The 19154-nt window shown below is 43.1% G+C and overlaps 1 protein-coding gene across 1 annotated transcript in view; it reads right to left on the bottom strand.

Moving 5' to 3' along the window:
- The window catches only part of PTGFRN (prostaglandin F2 receptor inhibitor), a gene marked incomplete at its 5' end in the record, with an annotated part of 34418 nt that extends 16886 nt beyond the window's left edge, over positions 1 to 17532 (bottom strand). The window contains 5 exons of the mRNA XM_010011975.1: positions 1441 to 1860; positions 7742 to 8167; positions 12503 to 12886; positions 15913 to 16332; positions 17167 to 17532. Coding sequence (XP_010010277.1) covers positions 1441 to 1860; positions 7742 to 8167; positions 12503 to 12886; positions 15913 to 16332; positions 17167 to 17532 — 2016 coding nt within the window. The remainder of the gene's footprint in view (positions 1 to 1440; positions 1861 to 7741; positions 8168 to 12502; positions 12887 to 15912; positions 16333 to 17166) is intronic.
- Between the last annotated feature and the right edge of the window lie 1622 nt (positions 17533 to 19154).

Below are 19154 nucleotides of genomic sequence, written 5' to 3'. Positions count from 1 at the left end.
TGCAACATGCACACTTCCCTTCCTTGCATAGCTCACAGGTTTCTTTCTGAACCATGGGTATTAATAGCATCCCACCAAACTTTTTGGATGGGAGTTCAAAGTGACGTAATACAAGCAATGTTGGGAGACAAACCACTTTTGTGCAGGAAAGCCTCCATGTAAGAGTTTTGGAGGGTATTGAGACAGATTTAATTCTTGCTGGTTTCTTGCATCACCCCTTTGCAAATGCTGCTCTCCCACTGTGTCTGACCCAGGTTAGGCTAAAGGCTAAAACTACACAGTGATGTCCTCACTGCAAGGCTGTCCCCCTCACTCAGCTCTTGTCCTTTTCCCAGTGTGCTAGTATAAGGAAGTTCAGTTTTTAGAAGTCACCTCATAGAGAACAATTGCCTTAGTTATGGATGCAACCGTAAATCAGGCTGTTCTTGCCTAGTCATAGACACATCTTCTAAAAACTCTACAGCACTGTTACAAGAAGTGGAATAACTCACATGAAGAACAAGGGATGTGAGGAGAGACCTTCTCCCTAGCTGTATTTGTGAACAGCAACCGGTGAGCACAGAAGGTTTGAGATAAAGCAGCTAACTAGAGAGCTCCAACACAGGATGCACCTTTGGGTTGCACTGAGAGCTCTTCGAAAGTGCTCAAGAAGTCACCAGCTTAGATGACCCCTTCACTCATAAGTGCACCACCATTACAAAAACAACTCCCAAGGCACTCCCTCCCACATGATAAGAAGCCAGTGTTAACATGCATCTCCAATGATCCAAACCAATGCTGTCCCTCTCTACGTCCCTGCAAAAATACACCAGGACTGGCACACTTGTCTAGAAAAATCTCAACAGGTAGGCTTTGTTACAGCTGAAGGTGAGGGTTTCAGCTCTGGGTCCTGACATTCATTCCAATTTGTGGAGTTTTGTAATCCAGCCACACGGGGCCTCTAAGGGCTTCCAGTGTCAAGATACACTTGCTGAGATGTTACTCAAGCGTTACTGTTGTCTCGACCTGCCCATTTTCTGCAGTTACATCAACAGGAAGGTGCACTTAGGCATCTACTGCTATCCTGATCAAATCTGTTTTGGAATGGAAATCCAGTTTATATTAGTGTTCTTCCAAAGCAGTCAGTACCTAACAGCAAACCAGCGATAAAGCTGGCAAATGTGGCAGCAGTTATTCCATACTGAGAACCAGCTCTGAAGCTGCAGGACCATAAATGCTGCATTAGTAAAGAAAATCCCAGTGATTATGATTACAGCTAAGTCATTAAACATCTTTCTGTAAACAATCGATAGTGCAAAGGACACAAGCACCACCAAAAGAGACAAGCATAGCTCTCAGCCATCATACCATTTGGAGACCCATTCCATGTTCAAAAGAGCAGGGATTTCCCAGAGACAGACTTTCTGGCTCAGACACACTGCTGCCAGATTCTATACCAACCTGACGTCTGGAAGTCTATCTGGATAGGATTGGATAAGCCATTCACTGCTTCACGCCACATGCCACCACCACCTGGAGACCAGGCAGTCACCACACAGCGATAGAGCCCAGCATCAGAAATCTGGGTCTGATACATCCTGTAGCGGAACTCATTCTCCTGGACCTTCTCCAGCACCACACCATCCACACGGGTCTGGTCTGTCCAGTCCTCCAGCCGCACTACTGAATCCTGGTTCAAGGAGATGATGCGAGTAGTTCCGTTGGGATTCGACTGATCTGCTAGTGGCTTCTCAGCTGTAATGAGGACGGAATAGCGTGGTGTCTTGATGTTTTTTGAAGACACTTTGCACGTCATCTCAAAGGTGTGGCCTGCTACAAAGAATGGCTTCAATTTCACCGCCTCCACTGTAAGTGTGTAATCTGAAGAAGGAAGGAAATAAGCCGCAAGAGAGGGGTTAATAAATAGGTGCAGGTATTTCTGCAGCACCCTTCAATCCAGAAGATTACAAAGCAGCAAAGTACAGACAAATCCCGGCACATTTATCTTAACGCATACGGACATCCCAGAATGCTGCTCAAGAGCACGCACACACCAGTACACACCAATTTGGGTCAAGATGCAAGATTTCAAACAAACAAACAGCAAATACTGACACATTCAGCTGAACTCCCAAGATTAGTTGAAATTGAATGATGAAGAAGGTGGTGGCAACAGGAGAAGTCTCCATCCCCAGCACCTCCACATATACACACCTCTGTGTTGAAAGAGAAAGGTTCAGTAAACCTCCACGTGTGTTCTTTGCCGTTGCTTCTCATCTATTCACCTGAGTACAAGCCTACCAGAAGCCTTGATGTTTCCCAACAGCCCATTTGGCATAAAGAATGCCAGCAACACTGTTTCATTTCCTTCCCTTTCTTCAGCGTTCTCCAAGTCTGCCAGCTCCTCAACCCCAAGAATCCCTTAATTACAGGGTTTGAGAAAATTACACATCTAGGAGCACAGCCTCAAGACACAAAAAATACAAGCTCACAGGGAGAAATTGAGAATATGAAGAGTGCCTGAAATCAGAACCAGATAAAAGAAAGGGAGTTGCTCATTTCCTGGCACTGTGATGAAGAGGCACCCTGCACACCCAGGTTCTTCCCAAGGGAGGGAGGGCTGAGGCATAATGCGTAGCTTACAGTCACTTCCCACTTTCTGGACTTACTTTGCTGCATCATATTGTCCCTTCCCCCGTTTATAAAAAACAAGTGTAGACATGTTAAACAAAAAACTACACAGATCACTTTTATGCAAGGTGGAACTTCTCGGGAAAAGGGAAATAAGCAATGGTGAGATTGTAACACATTCCCCAAAACTGAAGTAAATGCAGTAATATTTATGCCCTCCCCACAAGAGCAACAAGATAACTTGTCAAGATTACATTTCGCAGTGTTTTGCCTTCAAGCAGCAGTTTTCACAATGAGTAAACACAGCCCACAAGATGAGAAACCCGGTATGACAACTTTAAATCAGTACTGTATAGAGCAGATCACAGCACAAAGCTATATAAAGAAACAGCAGGAGTGGTGAAGGCTGAGCTGCTTCTAGTGGTCTAGCTGAGCACAGAATTACTTGATACTCCACACCAAAGCCCCATCACATGTCTACCCACTAAGTGGGAATACAAGAATGGCACATTTAAGCACTCAGGGTACACTCAAAATTGAAGTTGCCCACACAGAGTCATTCTCCCCACTCCCTCATGAGAGAGCTCATCATGCATCTGATTCTAGACTTCAAATCCAATTTTTCCTCATTCTGTGTCCGTAAGATTCTGATATCAACTTCTTCATAAGGTTGCAGCATTCAGGAGCCCAGCACAGATCAGCCTACCACGTATTTTAGGAGTATAGTAGACAATTATATTTTGCTCCAAAAGCAGAAGCACAAACAGCTAGCTGGACTTTCCTGCCACATATTGCTGCTGTTTAGGCCTTATGAGGAGGCTCTGGGCAAAAATTCCTCCTGATGTAAACATTCTTTGTGCTGTCAATTTTCATGTTGGAGCACTGGGTCCTAGACACCAAAAAGAAATCTTCCATTTGGTCTCTCATACTTAAGACAAATACTTTCAGATGATCATAGCAGTACAGATGTAGCTCAGAAGAGACAACTCGCCAAAACTGTTCTCCTTCAGTAGCAGGAGATGAAATGTAATTAGCATTCCATCACCCCCACCTAGAAAAGCATGCAGCTGTCTCTGCACGCTATGACAAAGAGGAGAGACCAAAGATTTGGCACTCAGTTTAGAAATAACAGTAATCTGCAAGGAAAGTTAAGTGGGAAAGGAAAGTTAAGCAGGAAAGGAAAGTTTCTTCATGTTTCCTATATTAACAGAAACTACTCATCAGATCTTATAACATAAGAGGGGCCAACAAGATCAAAGAACATTTTCTTCCAAGAACTACAGCTTAAGATCTCATTTCTACTCTAAGAATTGCCAAGAAAGCAATGTCTGTCTTGATTGCTGCTCTGCACACTTGCCCCTCTGCAGACATGACTGCAATCCCACGCAGAGTCTCATCTCCTTCTTGTAAAACTCCATGAATGAAAAGCATGATCAAACACACCCTAGTTGGTCATATACAGGAGGCTGCAGTCTGCAGAGTTTATGTTGGAAAGTGGTAGGGTAAGAGATGCTAAGTAAACCATACCCAAAGCTTATAACCAATTTGGGCGCTACTCCAAAGCAGAGGGCTAGCAGCAGAAAAAATCCTAGCCAAATGATTCAGATAAAATGTGAGTAATAAGCTGTACTCTGGAGCCTGGCAATGCCTGCCTCTGCCTTCCATCACTGGCCAGTCCAAGCAGTTAAGCCGCACTATAATTCTCCTGTTGCTCTCTACCACAAAGTGCATGCTCAGCCTCAAGAGTACTTTCTGGGTAGTGACCAAAAAGAGTTTTCACCTAATCTAACCCACTCAAATTGCTAGGGAAGCCTAACAGCTATGAGGGCAAGGAGACTTCAGGAAACAGCGAGCATGTTCCCTGCACTCCACTGACTCAAGTCAGAAAAGCAGCACGATGTCCATGGCTAACAGTAACCTCAGATCCTAACGTCTTGTCAGCAGCCTCTGGTAGCACCATCTCAATATTCATAAAAGCTTCTTCATCCCCCAGTGCACTAACTAGATTGCAAGTACAGGGAGTGTAACAGTCATTAAGGTAATGACAGCTTTGCTTTTGTAGGAGAAGGCAGCTATACAACACCCTAAGGTACAATTGTAGCCCCAGCAGCTCTGATACCAAGAGCTCTGAAAATACAGCAGGCACACCAAGACCTGCACCACAGCCTGATGGCACGTGTATATACAATGCAATGGCTCTCCCACCTGCTACACACACAACCAGACCACCCTCACTGGCCTTCTCCCCTGCCAAGCAAAGAGCATGAACACTTCACCTTCATGAAGCCATGGGCGTAAGGAGCCCAGCCACCCCTGACTGGGGCTTGTACACCTACCTTAATGCACTTTCTTGTTCCTACACCCAAACTGGCACATACACCTGGCAGCTTGATGCCATGGGTATGGGAATGTTTTGCTCAGGAGGAGCTTCCTGTCTGTACTATGCAGTGTGTTATACACCAGCAATGGTTAAGTGAAGTGGGTGCAGGCATATCACCTGTTTTCTATTTGCAGGGCTTTCTGAAAGATTAAGATGCCCTTGCTCCCGATTAAATGTGATGGGAAGGCCTAGGCAAGCATTTAGCGCAAGTAACATTATGTTAAATACAATTACTCTGTAAATTAAAGACAGAAGTATTAACAAAACCCCAAATAATGGTACCTTTGGGATTTGGAATTTCAATTAAAAGATAATGTTCTCTTTTGCAAAGAATTCCATGCAGAACCAAAGTTGAAAACACTGGTTTAGGAAAAAAGCACCAATTCTGCATTCCACTGCAAACAGGAACTGTGTTTTGAATGCAGGCAATGTTTATACTCAGTAAGGAAAACTATCTTTTAAACTATTGAACTCTTTTCTGGGTTGAAATTCATCTACAGAGCCAGTCAAAAAAGTTTTCCTCCCTTCCTTTGCCCCTTTTTACTGATTGGAATTTGTACTCTAAGAAAAAAACAACAAAATAATTGATGGTTTTCATTTTTGAGGTGATATAAAGATGCTGTCTATGTCACCTTGACAGGGGAGAAGGTAAAAGAAAAAGGGGAAAGGGAAGAAACAAATCAGGCAGACCGTGTCTAAATCAATGCTGACCTATCATAGCAATTGGCTGCATTTGTAAAGCTGAGTAAGCAAAAAGATGTGAGCATTACTAGTCCCAATGGAACAAAACAGAAAAAGAAGATAAAAAACCCTCTCAAGTTCAAAATTGGCAAACACGCAACTTCTTATACAACACACAAAAAGGACTGACATCCTCACATGGTGTTTACATTTCAAGCAAAGGCATCTTTATCCTGAATGCCCTCTGTGCTGACTGACCCACCAACACAACATAAAGCCATTGCTCCTTTATCAAAAACAACCTTTTTAAAAGTGAAATTTCTCTGAAGTCCTCGGAGCACTGCTCTAAAGTTAACACGGAGAACGCAAGCAATGAAACAGTTGGGAAGAAAAGCCTCTATGTAGGCACAAGCTACCCAAGGAACAGGCAAGTTTCTGTTGTCTCCTTAGGCAAACTCATGGGAGCCTGGCTGCTCGCTTTTACAAGGCTGGGAGCAGTCAGGGACTCAAATCACCAGAGATGCTTGTCAAAACAACAGTCAGAGAGCAGAGGCAGCAGCAGATTAACTCCTTCATAGTTGCTGGCTACAGCACTGGGCTCACAGCCAAGTCCAGAGCTTACATGAATAGGATATGGGTAAGGGACAGGGCATGCAGAGAAAGGCAACTGCTGAAAGTTAGGGGGAGAGGGAGGATGTGCACGAGGAGTGGAAAAGCAGCAGGGGAAATCAAAACCTCATATCGCTTTCCTCCCCCCCTTATATAGATATAACATGCTTTTTCAGGAGGAGAACGTGCTTGTAGGAGAGCTTGCTTTCACATCATAAATCTCCCAACTCTGAGTTTTGCCAACAAAATGTATTTTTCAGCATGGGGACTATAACATTTACATTTGTGTTGCAAAATTAGCAGCGTTTTTGGAATAAACCCAGAAACAAGGGAATGTTCACACCTGTCACGGTTTGTTTTCCCTCAGAAATGTCAACACAGGCTGAGACTTTTCAACTCCAGCTGGTCTCCCTAGCTGTTCCAAAGGCAATGATCCATTACACACGCATGCAATGCACATGTACACACACACTCCGTGTTGTGGCATAACAACTGAACGGTGACCAGCATTCAGCATTAATAAGAGATCTCATTGCTGCTGGAGAAGTCAGCTTCAGAGCTAAAAAAAACCCAACACAGAATCAACTAGGCTGGAAAAGACTTTTGTGGACCATGCTTGGTCTGTGGATGAAGGGGGTACTGAGCAAAAGCTCACCATTTCTCTTTCCACTAAAGCAGAATCACAGCAGAAGCTCTTCAGTTTGCTGATTAGGGATTATCCCTAAACAACTTTAAACTGGTTTCCAAATACTTGTCTCTGAAATAAAGTTCTCTGCCTGTGGATGCCTGAGCTACACTGTTAAACAAATTATCATGGTAAATGCAGCTTAGCTAAGCACAGATCTACTTTTTTTAATACTGACCACAGGTAGCTCACTTCAGCCTAAAAAATGGCCCTGATCCATGCAAATCACTGCATTACTTTGCTCTGCCAGTACATAACTGCAAAAATTACTTTGCTCTGCCAAAACATAACCCAGTTGTGTTTTGATGCTCTCTCTTGTACTACTGTGCTTACGAACTTCCTCAGAAGTGTGTTCTAAACATGGGCTTATAGGAAAGAGAAAAAACCCACCTCAAACCATCAGACAGAGAAGACTGAAAGTGAGTGACATTCCTCTTTTCACCTCAAGACAACCCTGTTGCTAGCAGAAAGATGCACCCTATAGAGACCAAAATACTGAGTAATGAAAGGGTGCAATGACCCCAACATAGTGATGCCACCCCTGCCACAGTGACAGCCTGGCTCCTGGAAGTCTCAGCACAGTTTGACTGACAGATCTCTGCTTTGCACTTCCACTCCAAACTGTTGCATAAAACTGGGGAGTGCTGTTAAGTAGTTACTTCCCTCCTCAAATAAGAGGCCTTTACACTACGCGATACTTTTTTTCCTCTTCATAACACAGACACCATTTCCAATCCCATTAGCAAGCTTTCAGCAAACAGGTGCAAGATTCCTACCTTGTGTTGCCCAGAAAATACTGACGGATGCAGAAGTCACATCTTTACTCTTTACCCAGCTGTTGTTTCGGTGCCTGCTCCATGCAGAGATGACACAGAAATAATCCCCTCTGTCACTTTCTGAAGTCCACTGGATTCGGAAACTGAAGGTGTCAACAGCCTTTTTAGAGAAGATGATTTCCCCGTTCTGAGTCCGCTCTCTGTTCCTGTCCCCAAGCTGCAGAGTCCAATCTGCATCCATGGTGGCCAGCAGTTCTGCTGTCACCACATCATCACTGCGCAGGCGCTGTCTGTAGTACCAGGAAACCGTGAAGCGGATGTTTGCTTCAGTGTCCTGGGCATTTGTGATCCTGCAGTGGAGCTCTGTGGGGTCATCTGAAAACTTGGGTGTTTTAGAGGCATTCAGAAACACCTCATAGTCTGGCTCTGCAGGAGCGGAAACCCAGAAAAAAGAGGTTAGAAGCTACAAGCAGAAGGGGAAAAGTGCCAGAGCTTATTGAGAGATTCTTCTAATTTCTAGCATCCATTCTGCAAGAGCACCCGAGCTAGAAGCCAAATACCAGAATATGAACTCTTCTTACAAGACCTGGGGACTGGGAATTTGGACTCCAGCTCTCAGACTTGCACCAGTCTGACACAAGTACCCCGAGGCCTGCATTTCTGAATAAGAGCTTCCATTTCGTATGTCTAGTCACACCATTTCAGAAAAATCAGGACTAAGATCTTGTTGAGCAAAATCATCCCCTTCTTAGGCCTGGCCCCAAGAACCCACCATGTGGGTTCAGTTTCAGTTCAGGAAGTCACCCTCTGCACCTATTCAAATGCCTGACGGCAGCCTGCAGCAACAGGGGACTTACTCTCTAGCTATGGATTAACTAAAGACATCCTATTTCCCCAATCCCTCTCTAGGATAAGAGGCCATTTCCCATCCTGAAGTGCCTCTTTTCCACACTTACCCATCCCATTATGTCCCTACAATACAGTTTAAGAACGTTAAAAAACAACCCAAAAAACAAACACCTTGCCCACCCAGACACCAAAACCAGGGGGCATGGGGACTACCATTGGCACTGGCCACAGGCAGCACCAAGAGTGGTGCACAGTACATTTCAGCAGGCAGCATAATAAATACTAAGCAGGTGAAGAGTCAAAAAATCAGAAAAGCTTCACAGTCTGAAGAGAAGTACATGCTGTGCAGCTGGGAGGCTGGAATACCTCAAGCTTGAAAAGGAGTGCCTGAAATTCATGGGTTAAGAACGGGGCTGTTGTATTTAAATCTGAAATAGCTGGCTGTCCAAAGCCTAAAAGCGATAAGGCAGCCACATGACTATTTTCTCTCAGACTACAGAGATAGTAAAGGAAAAAGATTACAGCAACAACCTCACACCACAAAGGAAATGCATATTTATTTACTAGTGTGAGAATATTTTTCTGCCTTGCTGTCTACTATAATTCAGAAAAAAAGACTAGCTTTCCAACTGTTCGGCCAACACTCATCACATGGCTTTTACATTGTGTGTTCAGTGCTCTATATTTATTTCTTGCTTTATGTTTTACTTGGCATTTTGCCCTCCTAGAAACAATTAACTGAAGCTATAATTGGGACAGAGACTGCAATCCAAGGATAAAACTTAGGCTTAGCTCACCAATGAGCCAAGATAATAAAGCATCTTAATAGAACTGCTGTGCAAACTGTGTGTGCACATGCACTTTTGGACTTCAGATGCAAAGGATAAAAACAAGTGTATCAAGCAAGCTGCTATGTCAGCTTGCAGAAAAGATCTCTCACCATTAAGTGTTCTGCATGCAGTGTCCTTGCATCTTAGTAAGAACAAGGGCATTAATACACACCAGACACAAGAGTTGCTGAGTTTCTGCAGTGTTAAAGACATAAAATTACTGTTTTCAGAAGTCTGTAGTATGTATTACCAGTGAAAATAGTGCTGATTTCTGCACATTTGCAGTGTAAGGAAAGCAAAATAAAAATCTATGCAACCAAGGGATAGATTATTAATGGTGACCAAAACCCACTTTAAAGCCCCCATAGATCCTACAGCTATGCTACTCTTCCTGTCTTGTTCAAAAAACACTGCTCTTCTCCAGGGCTTCATGATATATTGCTCATGTTCTGCAATTTTCTTATCACTCCCCCTCGCCTTCCCTTCCCCCCAAAAAAAGCAGGCATTCAAGACCAATCAATATTTTCAGAGCCACAAACACTGTGAAAGCAGAAACTCTTCTCCAGACAGGAACACAAGGAAAAAGCTGCAAGAAACTCACGTTCTCAGAAAATCACTTCAGGGTTGTTTTATTTTGCAGGCAGGGGAAGGACCACTAAGAAGAGAGTTTTGGCTTTGACAGCACCACTCCAGCTAGGCGCTTCACCCTGACAGACACTCAACCAGAGGATTTAGAAAGAATAAAAGGCTGGCTAGATAAACCTCATTCCTCTGCTCTGTCAGCTGTCAAAGAACAGCCTCACTGATAGTTCAATGACTTAATACTCCAGCAGCTCTTAACTTCCATTAAGGAGGAGTTGGTGAATTCTGTATGCAGTTGAAAACCTCAAATGCTGAAAATTTATTCCACTTTCCCCTGCCCTACCAACCAAGCAACTGTTGAAGAGCAGATTTTATTCTCTCCTGTTCCAAATAATGCCAAATCGGAATGGAGAGTGCAAGGAATAGTCCTAGAGGTACAGGCACTACAAGAGTGTACATGCGCTACGGGTGCATATCGTCCACCTGTGCATACATGAACATGTGTGCATGCACAAGCATGCATGCAAGTGGGGGAAGTAGGAACACTTACAAATTCAACATGCAATTTGAGTAGCTGAATGAGGACAGGAAGAGAAGATATTCATCACTTGCACACTTGTAGCACACATTACAAGTGTACTTGGAAACAGCCACTGAAACAGTACAGAGCAGGCTCAACTGCTCTGCACAATGGTAAAATGCAAAATTTAAAGTCATTGTTGCTGGGATTTAACCTTTTGACACAGCTATTTACTTCTGAAAACCAGGCTTCAGAGCAGACTCTCCACTTACTGGGCTCATTCAGTATGTCCATGTTGGAGGAACTCTGCTATTGTAACCAGACAGCACCACCAGTTTCTGATGACAAGAGGCTCTGAACAGGTACATTGAGAGGGTTTAGGTCTGGATACTTGCATCCAGTCAAAGCTGGGAACAAGCACCAAGCACTACAGCTCTGCCAGTTCTCCCCCAGCTCCCTTCTAGGCTCATTCTGTTTCCAACACAACCACTAGTTTGTCAGTTTTAGCAGGTGCAGAAACCTTATCTACAGCATCCTGCAACGTAATTCTGAGTTCCGCTGCTTCTAAATTGAAGCTATTCTCTCCCCAGTATTAAACTAGGGGACAGGATGGGTAGACTGACATATCTAGACCTATCCCTAAAATGAAAGGCTTTTTAGATATTTTGCTGGAGTTAAACTTCTAGTATTTCTCCCAAGTAACTTTACTTCTAAGGATATTTGCACAAAGAGAGTTCAGCTGGGCTAATACAGAGCTTTTGCTTTACAGTCTGTAGTATACATATGAAACAGTGGATCTCCAAAACATATTTGTCTTGGGAAAGGGGTACAGGAAAAAAGGCTGCTCCTGTAGTCCAGGTAGATCAGCTAAGCCTGTTGAATCTCTCTTACAACTTCTGTTTATCATCTAGTCAACAAGACTCAAACGGACAACTGTTAATCATGGCTGCTTCTAACCAGTGCCTTGCAAAAAAAATGTGGACATTGACAGTATTAGAGCTGTAAGAAAGGAAAACTGCCAAGAACAATTGAGAGATAAAGGAAGGAGAAAATAAAGACATCATCAAGTTTATGTTTAAGTAGCTTCCCCTGCCCCATTGGTGGGTGAATTATAAGAACTTGCTGCAGAAATGCTGATGTATGGAACCCATAACTTCAAGTACACAGATAATCTTTTTCTTGTCCAAAAGGCTAAAAATCCACTCACCTCTAGGACTAAAAGATGAAAAATGCATCACACTGAGTAGGACATTAAATACCACAGGAAAAATCTGTTTTAATGGCCACTATGCTAATCAATACCACTAGCATTAAGTTAGCCACCAGCCAGGTCTCTCTCAGTCACACTACTCAACAGCTTTGTGACATGGTCTGGTAAAATTGACTTGTTTATCGAGGGAGGAGAATAAAACAGTATAAAGTCATGTTCCATTCTAAATCCATCAATAGGATGTGGTGTCTCTCTAGCAATTAAAACAACAAAACAAAACCCTAGCAACTTTGAAAGCTCTTAGAGTTCATTATCAAGTTTCCATTATAAATAGTTTTATGGTATATGACCTGCAAAAATCAGAGAAAGCATCTGATATCAGTGTGTTCAGAGCTCAGAAAGAATGTCTGTTGCTGGATCAGAGCCCTGCTAATGGTATGAGGGAAGTGGAAGGGGACAACATGACAACAGGGGCAGCTTCAGGCCCTGGAAAACAAGGCAGGCTTTTAAGTTCTATTTTTCAATTGCAGACTGTTGACACCAGAAAGCGCGTGAGTGGAACATGCCAAAAGACCTATAATGTACAAACCCAAAACCCCATAGCACCAGTATTTTTGTATGTGAGAGAGATATACATTACATATAGGCAACAGACGCAAACAAGAGAGAAACTTGCACCGAAGAGTTTCTGCGAGGTCCTCCCCCTTTTCTGATGGGACCAAGGAATGAGTGATACATTACCCATGAACTCCGAAAGCAGAACCACTCACCTAATGCTGTGACCACCACATTGACTGGTGCAGATGTTCTCTCCACTACCTTATGCCAACTCCCGTTATGCAGTGGCACCCAGACAGCTGCTTGGCAGAAGTAGTAGCCAGAGTCTCCCACATCCACATCACGCACCAAGAGGCGATAGGAGTTCCTATCAACATGGCTCAGGCTGATGAGAGTTGAATCACTGACAACAGAATCATGGTCCATGCTCAGCAAAACCTGAGCATCTGACAAGGTATCATCAGGTGATGCAGAAAAATACCACATCACCTCTGCTTGGAAAATACCACTCCGGTCTGTTGTGATGTTGCATGTGAGATCCAGGGAGTCTCTTTCAGTCACAGACACATTGCTTGTTGAGATGACCACATCTAGAGCTTAGAAATGAAGAGAGAAAAATCCAAACAAAAAAAAAATTATTTTGTTTTAAAGTCCACTGTAACTTATTCAGGACTTCACATTCTATTACAGAAGCTTCTGAAACTGCTCAGTAGCCCCACCTTCAAATGTCTGTTCGATATTGAGCTGCATGATCTCAGGTGTGTTTCAGAGACGTGAAACAAAAGCAAACAGAAGGCAGCAATAACTCTTTATACTGCCAACTCCTCCACTTACTGCTCTGACCAACACTCACTGTAGACTTTAAAGCAATGCCAATAGCGACTTAAAACACATTTAAACTCCTCCACTGGCCAGTATTTTTATAGCCAGCACATATGGTCATAATCAGCATACAAATGGAACCTTCTGCATTCTGTAGGTTACCAGGTCAGCTTTGTTGAAAGAAACCCATGGAATGAAAGTTTCAAGACCAGGAGTAGAAAAGCTGGCCTTAATTACTGGTTAGAGGTGAACCAGGGGCGCTGTATGTGTTGTTTGTAAACCTCAATGCAAATCATTCACCAAGTTACCTGGCCACCACGTCGTCACTTTCTCATTCCCTCATTCTACATTGCCTAAAGATTAGATTTGGATCTCAGTACTGCACCATTCCCACAGTTTGTAATGCTGCTGCTCTTAAAGTCTCAACTGAGGCCAGTAGGCAGGGCTGCTACAGCAGTGGCTCTTCCTAGCAGATCTATGATGAAGACCACAAGCAAGAATACAGATTGCTGCCTTAAACAGGCAGCCATGACTCTGATGCAGATTAGTGACTTCTATGTAAAACCATCTTCTACTATATAATAGGTACCCATCTGTAAAAGCTTTCTAGGATTATCATCAGGAATGAGAGACAACATATAAAGGCCATAGCCAAACTGAGCAGCCACAACTATTGCCAATAAAGCCAAGCAATGCTCATCTCATCGCTCACCACCTGACAGCACAGAGCAGAAGGTAGCAAGATGCACCCAAGTGGTAAATCAAAGTCCACTGTCTGATGAGTATCTCATTAGGACTTCCCTCCCTGTCTTATCATGGGATTGGAATCAGTAGGAAAGCCTATATGGCAGAATACAACATAAATACCAGACTACAAAATAAGACTCATCTACAAGGTTAAGAGTAGCATTTCTCCAAGGAACATTTCTGTCTTCATGAAACAGTGACAGGCATTCACAATCTGGCAGTGTACGCATACAAAGGAACTCTAAAAAGAGAATTTACCCATACATATATTCTCAATGCTTTTTTTGTTGTTGCTACAGATGTGTCTAAAGGCCTCAGTTACATACCTATTATGCAAAGCACTATTAAAAAAAGACATACGAGAACAAAGTCGGGCCCAAAGACATCATCATGATTTTAGGAGATGGAAGTGATGAGCAAGTAGTTAGAAGAGCAACAGAAAAAAAACCCCTACTACACAGTTACACAAGTAACCTGTGCATGACTTTGTTAGATATGCTAATTTAACTTTTACTTTGGAGGTTTTAGTTTTGTTTCTACAGATTTAACCCCATAGGTTACAGCAGGTGAGAATGAGGGGAGTGAATCTACCAGGCATAGCTGGTTGTTGCATTTAAAACTTCAAGTTGCATTTACAACTTCAAGTCCTACAGGATGTGTGGGTAAAAATTCCCACAACATTTTGCTGGAGCATAACCTATCCTATTTAGCATAACTTTACAAAAAGCCTTCATGCACCGACAAAGTGCCAGCACTGCCAGTGACTGAACTCAAAATGAAGGCAAACAGAAAACCCACAAACAAACAACAAACACAAAGAATACCACACACCTAAACCACATTAAAAAACTGCACTACTACTGGTCCTGGCCATCTTCACCCTGGTTTTAGCCATTGATTAAACCCAACCTACTTAAACCAAGCTCTTCAAAACCAAGTGACAAATGGAGAACTACAGCTCTTGATTAAGCAAGCTCTGCCTCAGCAGAGAGCACCTGCAAGCTTTACTGCGTAACAGGCACCCCGAAAAAGAGGGCATAGATTGAACCTGTCAGATTTCACAGGCTAAGTACCACCAGGATACTAAAACTACATCCAGATGAGCTAGCCAAAAAAACACCAGCAGTTCTGGGTTCTCCCTACAGTGATTAAAGGATTACAAAACTGAAAAGATAGCCTTACTGTCTGAACACTCCTAAAATAGCGCCATAATCTCACATTTCTGAGGGACCATCACTGCCTGTTTTTCCACCTCTTGAGTGAAAAGGTGCATCACCCCTCACTTTCCCTCCTCTAACTAGCAGTGGTAATGCTAGTACAATTATACGCTTAGGTGCATCTACTGCTGACATCTGTATGGGCAGGGATATCTGGATATCCCCTGCACAGCACTACATATATTCTTGTCTCCTTAGGCAAGCATGCAATGATGTGTTTAACAGAACCATTATTGTCCTAGACCCCGCCAACACAATGGAGTAATCAGACCAGTGATCCAGTGCTGGTGATAAAAATCACTGGATAATTTGTCATGTTAAATTATCACTGCTTATCTCCTTTCTCTTGATCTTTTTATGCTATTTTAATAAACAACATACAGAAAAGCTTCATATCTGTCACTGAATCACAAGCCACTTTTACAAGGGAAGTGCAGCTGTTTAGTGCCATGGGACAATCCTGTGCAATGAGAGAGCAGAGAGAAGGTTTGGGGTGCTCAGGGGTTAAATACAGTAAGAAATATAAAAAGCAAAAAAAATCTGAAGTGAACTAAGCATAAGATAAAATCTCGGTCTAGGCATCTAAGAGGTCCCAGTCAATGCTTCCATGCCATCATCTCCCTTCTCCCCAAAACAGAAGCTAGAAAAAAATACGCCAAGCATTTTCTATCAGCTCAGATGTAAACAGGCCAGCTATCCAAACAGCAGTCTAGATTCTCCTGGAACACATCCTCACTTAGTTCAGCTCACCCAATTTCTGCTCTCAAAGTATCACAGTCTGGACACAGCACTGCTGTAGCTACAAGGTGTGACACCAGCCCATCAGTAACACTCACCAGTGCGTTGGATTGCCACACTTGCTATCTCCACGCTCTTCTCCTGAATCTTCTGCCATGAGCTATCTGCTCCTCTTACCCACTCACTCACAAGACACCTGTAGGCACCCTCATCCACTGACGAGGCCTGGGACACAGATAACCGATACGTGTCATTTGCTCCCGTGTCCAAGCGAATATCTCCATTACGGTAACGCTCTTCGTAGCCAGGGCCCGGCTGGAATTTGCCCTCATGAGTCAAAGACAGGATGTCATGCCAAGTCGATCCATTTTTGATCTGCCAAGTTGTATGCAGGTGAGTGTGCTCTGGTGAGGTGGTAATTGCTGAGCAGCGCAGCTTGAAGGAGTCACCCTCAGACAGCCTGAGAGACATTGAGGAACGTGCTTTTGAACCACTCACCGATAAGCCATCGGAAATCACTATTAAAAAAAGACCAAAGACACAAGCATCATAAAACAGAATCAAGAAGAGAACACTCCAGATATAAGGCAGCAAAACTACCACAGAGCAACACTTGGCCAATCATTCCTTCTACCACACATAAATATATTCAAGGAACAAGGAAATTCAGCTGAAAATCCATTAAAGGAAGTGCTCCATTTTAAACAAGCCAAGACAAGCATTCAGATTCATTTATCTTTCCCCTTGCTTTAGTTTCTCATCCAAACATCATATTTTTGACTATTCCCATCCAGAACTATCTTGATTTTCATGGGAATAAAAGATAAGACACTTGTAAAAAAATAGCCTCCCAAGTTATTACTGAAGAACCCTAAATGAGAGAGCAAGGCTACGGCATGACTGCAGTATCATCATGCTGAAGAGGAAAAGGAAGATTACCTCTTTCATTCAGAAGGAGCCGTAAATGACACTATAAATGCGAGAGAAGACAGGCTGTTTTTTACCTGAAGGTAGCCTCTCTACCCAGAGGCTTAGGGATATTAAATATTTGCAGACACCTTCAGAAAACCCTCTGCATTTTCCCATTTTTATTTACATATTTACTAGACAGAAAAAATTAAGTGGTGTTTATAGTAAACAACCTCTGTTTCTTCACCTCACTTGCCTTTGCTATCACACTTCCCAATTTTTGATGCTGGATTTAGAAGAATTAAACAGGAATAGAAGGAGAGGTGGGAAAACAAAAAAATAATCACAATGCTCATAAGCAACAGAAGTTCAACATTCTTAAGAGTATGTCTATAATCAATATCAAAAACAAATTTAGAGCACACCTCACTCTTCAGAAATACCTTTCACTTGGACCTCTGCATCATAATTCCCCTGAACGGTGGCATCAGTGCTGGGCGTGGAGCATTTGTATCTCCCTTGGTCAGTTGGCTGGATGTTTCTAATCACAAGTTCCACAGCATCGTTGCTGCTCCGTCTCAGTTTGATATCCCCGTAGCCTACGCGTTTTTGGTACTCCTCAGAGGTGAATGTAGAATCCCAGGTACTCACTATCCGTACGAAGTCAGTGTCCCGGGAGAATTCCCAGTCAAAGTTCTGTTCACTGGGTCCATCGTAGTCACTAACGCTGCAAGGGATCTCCACCTCCGTGCCCACAACTCGTATAAGAGGACCTTTGGGCACCCTCACAACACGCCCTCTGCAGACAGCTAGGCAGGAGGGTAGAGAGAACACAGAGTTAACACAGGAATTACCAGGACAGAATAGAATACAGCTGGGCATCTCACTGCAGAAAGCTAGAACTGATAAAAACAGTATTTCCCAATAACTTTTAATCTCACTGAAGCAGAAGCCTCTAAACACACTATTTTTAGCATGTGCCATCTTTGTTTCTTTAATTAATAACACATTAAGTAACAAAATACTGAGAGAGAGAAAACTGTAAGGAGGAGGAAGAAAAAACAAATAAAAAAAATGAGAGAAGCAGCCATAGATCCAATGTGTCCCAGTTTCTCTACTACAAGCCTTACAAGTGCTATGTAAGATGCTTAAACACCACTAATAAGTGGTTTTCATTACTAAAGTGAGGGCATAACCTAACCAGGCATTTTTATAAGGTTTCTTCTGACATCAGCAGAGGGTTGAAAGTAGGAAACTAACTCTTCCCTAGCTTGAGGGCCATAAGCACAGTAAATTGACTTCCTCCAAAATTGAGCATAGTCATTTCTGCCCTGAAGAGTCATGGCTTCTCTGCCACAGGTGAGCTTCCTCACTTTCCTAATTGATTGTAAGAACTGATTTCAACAGGCACAGTTTGCTTGAACAGATTTCTGCAACCTCATCTGCTTCTAGCACACATTTCCCTCTTTGGTGGGTGTCCCAGAACATGGCAGCATGAGCAGAGCAGGCTCCCTCCAGGTCAGAGAAATACACAGTGTTCAGACCATTTCTGAACCTTGTCAGGATGGACCTTGTCTTGCTACAAGGACAGAATGACAAGAGCAGTTCTCTGTAGAAGGCTGGCAGAACAGCATGTTATGCTCCATGCAGAAGCGTGAACCACTCCAAGTAGCCAGAGGACCTAGCAAAGATGCAGCAGGAAACTTTTATGGTTGATTTGGCTCTGTAGCCCACAGTGTAACTGCAGCAGGTGCACATGGATTTTAGCAGGTTCTTGCTTTCCAAAAGAGCAAACCAATTTGATTCATAGTTCCAGCCAGAGAAATCTTTTCAGACCAAGAGGGGTACCACCTAAACTTAGTCTCCAAACATGAACAGCCTACTGCATCCCACCAGCTCCATATCCATAGCAAAATATTTTAACAGCCAGGTAGAACAAGAGAAGCCAGAATGATGAAGGACAGATCTTGCTAAAACCAAGACAGTGGCCATAACAACATCAGAAGCAGCTGGACCAAAAGGCTGAGCTGAGCAGAGGCAAAGCCATATTTAAACAAACAAAACACCCAACACAAAGTCCAGAAACGCACAACTGCTCTAACTCACCAGCTACATTGGGATAGCCACCAGTTAGTGACATGAATACCAATATACTTGCTGAGCCTTTCCCCTCCTATCACTCTGTATGTCTTCTTGCCTTAAATTAAGACCCCAGTCACGTTCACATGACTCAGTCATAACAGTCCAGTTTCCTCAGTGCCATGACCTTCTGTATTCAACATTAGTACTTCATTAAACTTGCTTGTAATGGAGACTGGGGTTAATCTCTTACCCCCTATATCCTTCACAGAAGATGGTGGTTATGTACCCAATCAAGTGATTGACTAGTCCTGATAAGGAAGCTGGACCGTTCACATGTACATCAGAGCAG

This window comes from Nestor notabilis, unplaced genomic scaffold (assembly GCF_000696875.1).
Source record: "Nestor notabilis isolate BGI_N333 unplaced genomic scaffold, ASM69687v1 scaffold4323, whole genome shotgun sequence".
Taxonomy (NCBI): domain Eukaryota; kingdom Metazoa; phylum Chordata; class Aves; order Psittaciformes; family Psittacidae; genus Nestor; species Nestor notabilis.
Note: the sequence above shows the minus strand (reverse complement) of the source record. Positions and strands in the feature narration are given on the sequence as shown.